Below are 12,144 nucleotides of genomic sequence, written 5' to 3' on the forward strand. Positions count from 1 at the left end.
AATGACTGTAAAAATCAGCATCTTCTGTTCAAGATCCAGCTGGAGAACAATTTTGTAAACGTCATACAGCGTATTGACTTTGAACAGAAAAATAATCCAGATAGTTATTTGATATGTTGTAAAGTAGTGTTATCAGAAACCCACAAAGGACACAAGTTACTCACCAGCTTTGAATGAGCATCATAATTTGGTTTAATTTTGTATTATCAGCGGTTTGTCGAGGGAGGTGTCACAGGCGGAAATGACAGATTTAAAGAAAAGAAATCTCATTTCGTCTTTTCTGTCTCCACCAAATACAGAAAATGAAGACAATAAGGAACAAATGGAGGCTGGAGGAAGATAAAGAAACAAAGTGAATTATTAAAACATGGAGTCTGTCAGCGAGCCTGTGAAGAATTCAAGAGGAACATTTGGTTTTCTGAACATTTCAAAGGAAAGTAGCAGGAGACTTTATCACTGTTTGGAGCAGAGAGACCCTGAGAGGGAGAAAGTGGTGGAGCGATTGATTATTAGCATTTCTGTCGAAAGAAAAGGTTTATCAGAGTCCGATGAGGCAAGTTTATCAATGCCTTAAATTCACAAAATCGGAGTTATGTGTTTTAGAAGAAGGGAAACGACGACTGTTGGTTTTATCGGATCTTCCAAATGAAAATGAACACAAAGGTTGAAAGGCAGGAGACGGGGAGAGCGAGAGATCCGAGGGTAGATTAGTCCAACACACGTTTTACACATTGTGTACATGAAGGACAAAGATGTGTCATTCCACCGCGAATCAAAGAAAACGTTCTGATGGACCATTTCCAATTTGCATAAAAATTTAATGTTCCAAAGTTTGGTTTGGGTTGGTTTTTTTAGCCAAAACAATTTTTGATGTATTCGACTCAAGTCTTAGGTTCTGATCCAGTTTTATGGCAAGAAAGGCTGCAGTCTCTGTGAGCGAGCTTGACTTGAAGCCGCCGGCGGGTGGACGACCAGGTGAGCTGCAGGATACAGAAGAAAAATAGTCCGAGAACGTTGATTCTGTTCATCACTGGAGAATACAGCCTACAATAAATAACACAGTTAAAGTTAGTGTCACAGGCAGGTTTTATACATCGGGGAAACCAATCAACCTCTGGCGAAGCGGATGACACAACACGGAAGAGCCACTTCATGAGGCCAGGACTCCGCAGTCTATTCACACCTACAGGCCAGTGGACACTCTTTCAATGATGAGGATGTAACATCCTGGACAGGGAGGAACGCTGGTTTGAGGGCGGAGTCAAGGAGGCCATTTACGTGAAAAGGGAAAGACCATCTCTGAATGGAGGAGGGGCCTAAGGGTCCATCTGTCAGTGACGTTTTTCCCACTGAAAACGCTACGTCCACATGAACAGAATCACAGGCACATAGTGAAGGCCTTATAACATGAGTGCAAAAATGTTACATATGTGCACTACAAATCCAACAAAACCCGCTGTAATCTTTATTATATAAACATTAGCTGCTTCTGTAAGCTAGCTTTCACTGGATCAGCCCTTAACAAGCAGGTTTGGCACATGATGGACGGGCTGCTGCATCATACAGAGCCAAGACTAGAAAAAAGTGCCACAGCCTGAGCAGTCGTTTCACTGGGATTACTGGAACATACACTGACACCACTGACTGAAACTGTGGCCATGTTTAATATGAACCTTAGATATTTGATAGATCATTTTAAAAAGGGAGGATTTGGTTGAGGATATGTAAGATTTGTCCCTGTGTGGTTCAAAACTTTAACACAGTCACTGAGTAGCTGAGAGGGCATCTTCAGACAGAGCCATTGATTCATCTTGTTTATAATCTTCTGCGGATTAAAGACCGACGGCCCGGCTCACACTGGGTCCCCGTTCAGGCAGGGAGGTGGGCGAGGCTGACCTCACATACAGGACACACAGTGCTTCTTCTCTGCTTGGGTTCTTTATCTCGAGTGTGAGAACAATAACGGCGGTCTTGCTAAGAACTTTTAAAAGTTACAGCCTGTGGTTTGCTGTTAGCTAGCAAGCTGCACAAACTCATGCATGTTCCTCACAACCCTAGCCACACAGTTTCCTGCCCTGTTTGCTTTTTTACGTTAACACAAAACCAGATTTCTGACAGAAATGTGTGTAGATGCATGTTTAATCAGTACAGCTCTATCACACTTCAGCAGGTGTGGTTGAGCCACCAGATGAGCCCTCATTCCAACTGGATCAGTACTTGGAAGAAAGAGACTCCCCATCTGCTGCCTCTGACACTCCCGAACAGCCGGAGGAGCATCCATGTGTCTCGGGGCTCTTATTTCTCAATAAACACCTACTGCAGGTTTTCATCTGAAGCTCCAACCACCCAAATTAGAGTTATTCATTTCAGGAATAAAACAATCTTCCTTCTCAGCCCCGGCTAACGCCTCTTTGCTCTCGACAGCTTCCTCGGGCACTGAAATGGGACCCATGATGAAAGATATGCTGACCCTTCTACACGAGCATCAATCTGCCTTGTTATCTCGACCGCTGTGTGCCTCCTGAAGGAAAAGTAATATCTAACCGCTCGTACTGGAAAAAGCTGCTACTAAAGCACTTTTCTGTTCATCTGCCTCAACACTCATATCCCCAGTACTGACTTCTGGGTCCCTATTTCCCCCCAATTTTCCAAAAATACTCATCTGCAGGGAACTCATTTGAACAACTTTGCAGAAAAGAGCAAAGAAGAAACAGAATCTGTCACCAAGTTTAAAGAGAAGAACTACGTACTTGGACCACTTTCCTACACTTTTCCCCAATCAAATCAGTAATACATCAAGTTTTTGCATCAAAGGAAAAGAATCTAGTTCTAATCCAGTACAGCCTCGGGTTTATAAGGTTATTTCTCTCTGATGCCCTTTGGGATTCCTTACAATGATGCATCCTTTAAAACTATCTCCTGTATAAATTCTGAAATTATGGTCAACAAAGGCGCCCCACTCTGATGGTACTGACTCTACAGGGTCGGGTCCCCAGTGCTCTTGTTTGACTGCTCAACTACTTTTAGCAGTAATTAAGGCAAAAGATTAAAATACAACCATGGGGGTATTAGTATTTTTTCAGCGAATCCACTAAATAAAATGGTAACTACATCCTCCCTCCCAAATCCAACAGCTAAGGCAGGGGTGGAGAACCCCAGGCCTCAAGAATGTGAGGCATTCACACTATTAGGACACATCTGAAACCTGCAGGACACCAGCCCTTGAGGCCTGGAGTTCCCTCACCCCTAATTTAAGGCCTCAATGTCACAAGCCTAGATGCTGCTTGGTAACCACTGGTCACTAGGGAATAATGACCTTAACTGGTTGCTACACAGAAACCCTCTTTGACTGGTGTGGTCAATAGCAAACAGTCATCGTCACCTGTGGTTTGTATGGAAGATGTTGACTTGTCTACAAACACTCTCCAACTGCTTGCCAAGAAAGTACAATTCAAACAAGAAATGGAGAGCGTTCAACGTAAAACTAACAACTAACAAACTAAAGAAGGACTCATCCAGGCTGGAAAAACTAATCAGGAAGGCTGGCTCTGTGGTCGGCATGAAGCTGGACACTCTGGTGACAGTGGCAGAGAAAAGGACACTAAAGAAACTGCTGGACATTATGAACAATGCTGGCATCCTCTGCACACGGCCATAAACAACCAGAGGAGTCTGTTCAGTGACAGGTTGCTTCTCCCAAAGACAAGAACCAACAGACTTAAAAACTCCTTTGTCCCACACGCCATCAGACTGTTTAACTCCTCTCTGGAGGGGAGAGGGAGGGGAGACAGGGGGACAAAGGAGGGGGAACAACTGAGCTGTAGTGCCTCTTCACTGTGCAATACTTTTTGTTAATATCCAACGATGCAATAGACTCACAATACCTGAAATGTGCAATTCCCTTGTATTCTTATTCCTATTTATTCTATTTTCCTTTTGTACACTGTATTTATATATGTCTCTGTAGTTACATATGTGTATATATGGTATATTTCTGCTTACATTCTGTAACTTCTGTCGGTGCTGTGCTATTGGAAACCAAATTTCCCGGAGGAACCCACCCGAGGGATTAATAAAGTTTCATCTAATCTAATCTAACATGATCCAGAGGACACAGCTTTTACTTTGAAGGTCACACTCTCCATTTCCTGTTTGAGTTGTACTTTTCACAGTTTCACTAACACTTGGTGAGTAGTTTGCAAGTATTTGCAGACAAGACGTAAAAGCACAGCAACCTGTCAACAGCCAGTTTAACTCTACTGATACCCAGCAACCAGTGGTTGCCAGGGTCACTGACTGGTCTGTAGGTTTAAGTGGAGGCAGTTTTAACAATTATTTTCACAGCAACTGTTTTTGGCTTCTGTAGAAACCCTTTCATTATCCAATTGAGCTCCGTAGAATCTTCTACAAATGTTTCAGAGGAAGCTGATTGATCATTCACCTGGGAAAAGAAGCTAACGTGCTGCATGTCTGTACACGCTCTGTAAGGACCTCCCTGCAAAATTAAAAACTGTTTGAGAATATATGAATGTTCACTGACTGAAAACTGAATCTGTGGTTACAGAAGTCACATCTGCCATTTACCGATGCGTGCAGTAAGGTCTGTACTGGTACCAGTGCTCCATCACTGCTGAATGCTGACCCACTAAGCCATCTCCCAATCTCCTACAAAACACTGGATCCGTGTTTTCAGATATGTGGGAGTTAAAATTCTCCTCTAATCCAGCTGCTAGCTATTTGGAGTCGAGTACCGGGGTAGATGAATGTTGTGGGTTTGCGGCCCTTCTCTAGAAAGGGGAAACAGGAAACCGGTGTTGAGACTCACTGCTTCTGTTTTTTTAAAATAATCTACTCATCATTGGAAGGAGGATCCATTTTAATCAGGTCATGTGTGCACTGGGAACCTGTTTCTGTGTGGGTCTCAGAAGGAAAAGCTCACTGTGCAATTAGGAAGCAGCCAGCCTGGTGGAAGCATGGAGGACCTGGAGAGGAGGAACATTCCCAGGAGGAAGGTCTCTCCCCGCTAACGCTGGGCCTTGTGTTAGCGGAGTGTTACAGTGGTTGAAAACCTTTTCTTAACAAGATGCAAGACTGATGATGTCATTCCTCTGAGTGACCCACCTTTTCCCGTTTATAACCAAGCTGATCTGATAACTCCGTGGTGTCCTGGGCTTCCCACTCCCAGCCCACTAATCCACCTGGAAAAGATCAATTCTTGTGTAGCATATCTCCAGTGTGAGAGGAGTGGTTTTCTTCTGGTCACTGTTAGAACTTATTTCCTTCTTATATCAAGGCAGATTTTTGCAGATGGCCTCCTCGCCTCGATCCTGGTTCTGACGGAGGTTTTCCTTCACACTGTTGACACGTGGAGGGTCAGTTTTCTCTGCATTACTGTAGGGTCTGAACTGATTTGAATATTCAGGCTCTAACAGACAGATCTCTGATGAATAAATACAAGGACAGCAGTGGTCCACACTTATAATGCAAAGAAACAAAGGTCAAAATAAACGGTTCAGCATAATTGATTTCAAACACCTGACGTTGTTGCCATCTGTAATCTGGCGACATCCAGGTGAGATCGTACTGAACACGGCCTGAAAACTAAAAGACCCAAACTACCGCTCGAGTTTTATTGTAGTTCAGTGATGAGTCCATGTGTTCATTTTTATTTCTGCTTCAGACTCTCTGCTGTTCTTCTTCCTCCCACTCCCTCTGCCCGGATCATCTGTTAAATCTTCTCTAGTTCAACAACTTCGTCCTTAAAAACATTTTGCTTGAACTTTGTGCTGCATACTATAGATATGGATGTCAAACACACGGTACCAGACCAGCACAGGGCCTCATCTGCCCGCCTGGAAGCTGCCAAAAAACTAAAATTCCAAAGAAGGCGATAAAGTTCGGTTAGTTTTAAATCGTCTTACTGACAAAGATGATAACCTGCCATACACTAAAGTAAAAGATCATTATATGATAGAGTTCTTTTGTTTGTTTTTTTATTGACAATATTTCATTAAATAATAAAGCCTCTATTTTTTGCAGCTGGTCCACAGTATTATAAAAAAAAATTGAGAGAAGTTGTGTTTTGGGCAACGAGCTGACTGGGATTTTTCTGTAGTTTTACAAACTTCATCCTTAATCTTTTTTTACAGGTTATTAAGCCAGATTAGATCAAATTGGGCTTCATGTGACCCACAGTGTAAAACAAGTTTGATGTCCTGCTACAGACTGAATATTCAGGACAGTCACATCCACGCTCGCTGCTTTCTGATCTCCACATTTTTAAGATTTGTTGTTTTGGAGAATGCAAAGACAAACACCAGCTGATTAGTGATGAGCAACAGAATTACAAAATGCAAGAATTTCACCGACTGAAACTGAAGCAGACGTCTCAGTCGGTCTCCTCTGCAGAGCCAGCTGTACGTCACCTATTTAAAAGATAAAAGCTGTTTTCTATAGTTGGCTGTAAATATTTATTTCTGCTGTAAAGTTAAATATTTTAACATGTTAACGTTTAACGAGCAATTTTTTTTACTCATTTATAGATTTTATTTTATTGACCTGGTTCTGTTGGATGTTTCTTGAATTTCTTGTTTTGTTTGTTCTTTGCTTTCATTCATTTTGGATTTTTTGGTCCATCAACTCTACTTGTGTCCGACATTATTTTACATCTATACCACTTAAAAAGCCGCAGTAGGTGTTTTGTTCTGGTACAGCAGCAGTTTGAAAAACTGAGTGGACACCAGAATAAACTATAATCACACGGAGAATGAAAACCAGTATAAGCAAAGAAGTTTGGTGTTAGTGGAATAAACTCTTGCAGAAGAGAGAATCACTTCTTCGTGCAAAGGCCACGACGGCTGACGAGAAATTTAGCAGAGATGTTTGACTGCCTGGAACATTCATCAAGCATTGATTCAGTGCTGATGTGTGACTGAGCCTTTAAAGTGATGGTTAAGGTGGAAGCTCGGTCTTTATTTTCCAGAAAATGGAAGAGTAATAATACTGCTCAAGACAGTTTATTAATATTGTTTATCAACTCAACTCTATTCACTGGTTTATGTCAAGGAGAAAATCGAGTAAAGGTTTCAACAGTCCCTGGGAATGCAAAGTTTAAAGAAAGCAGGATTTTGAACTACATTAAATAAGATTTACAGCACCTGCCAACAACCGGCTGGAAATGCAGACATTCAGACGTTTAAATCTTTGTAGCTGGGATTTAAATCCACAATAACTCCATAGGAAACATCTAAATACTGGGCACGACTGATGTCGCCACTGCGCTGTTATCTAAATTAAATCTGGGCTAGAAGAATAGTTGATAGTAGACGTCTAACAGGAAGTGAGCTTTGGCACGAGGAGGCTCAAGTTCTCCCCTGTTTAAGCTGCAGCTGTGCTGCTGATGCCTCCCAGTTCCACCTTTTAAATGACAGGTAAAGGTGAGAACCACCCCACAGCGAAAACACTGTGGGCACCGTCTCTACAGCGTTGACGTGCCCTGACACAGGAAGTAAAGCCTTCCTTTTTGTAACTTCCTAACCTTTGCATCTAAAGTGGGAATCAGTGGAATAATCAGAAAGCTCATTATTCCACAGAGACGGTCACTTCTGATTGAACAACTTCAATCGTGTGTTGGTTTTTCTCCGTCTTAAAAAGGCATCTGACACATTAAACCATGACATGAACTTTCTAAGCTTACTGCAGGATTTTATTAGAAAAAATAAGTTTAAATCGTATCTAATTGGGAAGCGTGATGTTGTTCTCCAATAATGAAAAGTAACCTCTGACAGGTGTTCCACAGGGTTCTGTCCTCAGCCCACTTCTGCTTGTTATAAGCAGTTATAAATATAAATGGACTACAGCCACGTCCTGGTGCAGGTTTACAGAGGGGACACGCAGCATTTAGAAAACAGACTTTAAGGAGCTTGGAAAGAAAAGTGACTGGATTTCTTAAAGTTTCTTGAAGTTGATCTTTGCTCAGCGACGGCCTTCTTTTCTTGTATCGTGAGGTTAGATGGAGGAACTTTTGTAGTGGAGAGGGTGGGTGAAACCTTCACCCTGATTCGCTGCTTCGGGTTGTTACTTTATTAATCCTTATGGCGGTTTCCGTGGCTGTGATGTCATCCACTACGGGCAGCTGTTGTGGAGAAATGGCAAAAACCGAGTCGTTTGGCTGGCATCTCCTGTTCAGCTTCAGTGAGAGTCCTGCCTGAAAAGTTCGTCACCCATTTTTCCTGACCGTCCTCGGCTGTGACGTCTTCCTGTTCTTGTTTGTATTGTCTAGACTGGGAAATATAAGTTTGTGTTAGGGAAGTATGGAATTTTTGGAGTTGTCTTTCTTTTCCTTAAATGTGAGCTTAGCCTTGTCCACAAACCCAAAAATGTCTTCTAACATAGGAGAGAGTATGGGTTTGAGTTCCTGCACAATCTGATCTTGTTGTGGAGTGCATCTATAGTGACCCGCCCCATCCTTTCACCTAGAAGTTGGTTTTGTGCTCTCCACAGAAACAACGCCATTCTGTGTCGCCTCACCATGGATCCAAGGTGCAAACTCTTGGAAATAAGCCTGCTTTGTGTGCATCTTAGGTGGAAACGGAGATGGTTTCTATAATCTGCTAGTTTCCTTGATTCTCATACTCCAGTCGAAGGGTGTTCCTCCCTAAGTGCAAGGCACGGTACTCTAAAGAGCCTGGAAAGAAAAGCGACTGGACTTCTTACCGTTTTGTGAAACTTTGCTTTTCTCCGTCCTTAAAACAGGCAAATAAGTTAAAGATTCACGTGTGAGCCACAGCACAAGTTACAGAGCTACAATATCTGATTTATGTTAGTTTCAGGAAGCACACAAAGAAGGTGCCCATTTATAAAGATATAAGAGACTCTGTCAGCTCACATTTGTTTTTCCCATTTACATTATGATGCAGTGTCACGGTCACCTGCAGCAGTTAATCCTCCTGTAATGGTTTACAGTCAGGAAACTTTGGATACTGTTGAGTTGCACATTTGCAATTTTATAGCTTTGTTCAATAAAAGGCGGAGCTTCTATTGAAAACTGCACGGCTGCTTAGACCCTGACTGGGTTAAAGGGAACCAGTTTGTGAATCAGTCGTTAATATCTGCTGCCTCCTGTTTCAGGTACTTTATTATGCTGCACGCTCTGGGTGTGTTGTTTGTGTCTACAGTGAAGTTTATCTGATTTTGTGCATGAATGCATTCTGTAAGCAGATTACACAGATTACCAAAAGAGAACTGTTTGTTTTTAATGAGGGAAAGAGATTCAGTTCATCTATTGGTCAATTACAGCTAAAGTTTCATCAGCAGCAGCAAAATTCAGCAGTAACCCCAACAAAACAGGTTCCTTCTGCTCAACCATTTATCCTAATTTACTACAGACATGAAGCACCTGTCCCACCTGTCCCCAGGTGTTGCTCCTCTGGTGTTTCGGGAAACTGAAAAGGAGCCAGTCTGAGTTTAAGAGCGCCGTGACTCTTGAGCCTGGCTCTGGAGATCAGATGCAGGGTTAGTGTTCTCCTCTCATGTCCACACAGGAAGCAGAATTATCAAACTGCAGATCGTGTCCTTGCACCACGTAGTGTATCATCTCCTGTAAATGCGCTCGGTCACTCTGGGTTTGTGTGGAAATGTTCACGGCGGTTGTGAGACTACAGCAGCTCAGCACCATCAGAAATGCTGATTATTACAGTGTGGAAAACTTTTAGAATTTGACACAAATAAAACTAGAAAAAGGGAAAAAAACAAAACAGGATTTAGGCACATAAATAAAATTGAGCTCTGGGCCTAAATCTGCGTGTGCTCGAGTCACCAGTGGAAAGCAGCTTTTGTGTGCAGCAAACAGGAACACCCACCAGAAAGACTCCCGACTGATGAGAAGCTCCTCGCACTGCTCAAACCTGTCCTTTCTCCCTCTGGGTTTCAGAAGTGCGAGGCGGGATGATGTCGGTGGTGATGGTGGGCCAGCTGCCCGCTGCTGGCCTTGTCTCTCAGCATGGTTAGTGCAGTGTTGGAGAAATCCCTCAGGATGTCCACGGTCTCCCGCTGGAGCTGCAGGGACTCCTGCACGAACTCATGCTGGCTCTCCACGAGCAGCTGGACCGATTGAGCCAACGTCTCCAGAGACTGAGAGACCGAGGTCAGGAGCATCCTGCTGGCCCGCTGCTGCTGCAGGCTTTGAGACGCCACCTGGGCGACCTGCTCGTGTGCCCTGCGTGAGGACGCTCCAGCTGGGAGAGGGTCCGATAGGCTTGAGCCTGAGGTGGGAGCACTGCGTGGAAAGATGGAGGAGGAGGGAGGAGGCTGGCTTCGAGAAGAAGAGGAAATAGTGGCAGAGGTGACTGTTGAGAAAGCGGAGGAAGCTGCAGGTGGTGGAATTGAGGTAGAAGGTCGAGGGTGAGAGGAAGCACCATTGGCTGCAGCAGGTGCAGAGGAAGATGATGGAGGAGGGAATGAAGAGGGAGCAGGGAGGGCGGAGCCAGGTCTGTTGGAGGTGCTGGGGGACCGTGATGGTGGGGGGACAGCAGAGGATGAAGCAGCTTCTGAATCAGAAGCCAAAGGAAAGCCAGAGGACGTGGAAGCCACTGAGCAGGAGGAAGGTCCGGGTGGAGGTCTGCTGGAGGAGGAGGAGTTCTGGATGGTTTGGCTCTGGCCGTTGCTGCTTCGGGAGTACGTGTAGACGGGCTTCACCCTCATCAGGGCGTTATCGGGCAGAGGATCGAGGGAGGTGGGGGGTGGCCGGACGGAGGAAGGGTAGGAGAACATGGAGTCGTCGTTTTCATCAAAATCCATCATGTGTTCTGTGAAGGACAAACACCACAGGAGGATCAGTTTATTCTTTAAAGGAGCAGCACTGAAACATGCAGGGTGATGCAAACTCTCATTACTGTCGTTGATGCTGTCACCAGATTAAAACGAGGACAGAAGAAACAGCACCGTTGAGATGTTTACATCGTGTTTCTCCACATTTTACAGGAAGCCTGCTTTTCTTAGAAACGCACAAATCTAGAAGATGAATGTTCAGGGTTTTCATTTCTTATTCCTCACTTCACTGCCTCCATCAGATTATGGCCAAGGCTCAGGTATGACATTCATGCTTGTGCCAAATGAAAGCAGGAAGTTTACAGGACCTCACAACATTTTCAAACACCCACGTCATGCCTGATTCATATTCATTTAATGCACATTATGTATGATTTTTAACACTTGCAGCCAAACGTTGGACTGCATGGTTTAAAAAATAAGTATCAACAGTGTCCTTACCTCCATCGTCACCCAGGTCAAAGTCAGACGAGGAGTGGAAAGGATCTCCTGCAAAAACATGAGAACGTCATGAAAATGTCCAAGAAGGCCTCAAGAAGGCTTTGACATCTGAACTGGATATAAGAACTTTTTTTTTCTTCTTAAACAATCGATTTGTACGTCGGTGACGATGGGAGATCAGTCTCACAACCAACCGTTTCATATTTATATTAAATGTAAAACAGGACCCTGAAGCTCCATGGTTTACACCTCAGAGTCTGGTCCAAATAACCCTCGATCGAGCTGCCTGAGCTTTTTCTTTACTCACCGCCAAGTTCTTTTTCAGGTGAGGAGAGAGGTGAAATTTCAAAAGAGGGTCCTCCTGATAAAGTGTGAGTGCCGTCTGTCAGACTGAGGTAGGAGTAGGGGGAACTGCTGGAGGGTAGCCCTTTACTGCACATCTTTGAGAAGTCGTCGTCTTCTCCCAGGTCCAGGTCGCTGTCGCCGTCTGAAAACCAACACATGAAATCTGAGTAAATTCTGATACTCTGACTGGACGGATCCTCATACATATATCTGATGCCTTTTTTAAAATATCACTGTAACCTCCTCTCTCAGTTTTACACTGACCACACTAACAATGCAGCACCATCATGCAAAGTGAAATGCCTTTGAGAGGCAGCGGACAGAGCGCATCTGCTGATTGGCTGCCAGTAATGTGATCAGCTTCCAGCTGCAGCAGCAAAGAATACATCAGACAGATTACTTAGTTCAGGAAGTCAGTTTGTGCATGCAGTGTTTTCCTTAGCCCCTAGGGGCGGTGCTGAGTACAACGCTTCTCTAGACTTTTAGCACTTGACCCAGGAAGTACACAGCCCCCGGCAGGCTGATAAAAAC

General features: G+C 43.9%; 1 protein-coding gene across 1 annotated transcript in view; it reads right to left on the reverse strand.

The window, feature by feature from the left end:
* Window positions 1-9,229: 9,229 nt before the first annotated feature.
* Window positions 9,230-12,144, reverse strand: part of LOC102192901 (uncharacterized serine-rich protein C215.13-like) — a 9,774-nt gene continuing 6,859 nt past the window's right edge. Inside the window, exons 5-7 of the mRNA XM_005737445.1 lie at window positions 11,576-11,755; window positions 11,269-11,316; window positions 9,230-10,805 (exon numbers count right to left, since the gene is read on the reverse strand). Coding sequence (XP_005737502.1) covers window positions 9,928-10,805; window positions 11,269-11,316; window positions 11,576-11,755 — 1,106 coding nt within the window. The 3' untranslated portion in view covers window positions 9,230-9,927. The remainder of the gene's footprint in view (window positions 10,806-11,268; window positions 11,317-11,575; window positions 11,756-12,144) is intronic.

Source organism: Pundamilia nyererei, unplaced genomic scaffold (assembly GCF_000239375.1).
Source record: "Pundamilia nyererei isolate P.nyererei 1_Seehausen unplaced genomic scaffold, PunNye1.0 scaffold00076, whole genome shotgun sequence".
Lineage (NCBI taxonomy): Eukaryota > Metazoa > Chordata > Actinopteri > Cichliformes > Cichlidae > Pundamilia > Pundamilia nyererei.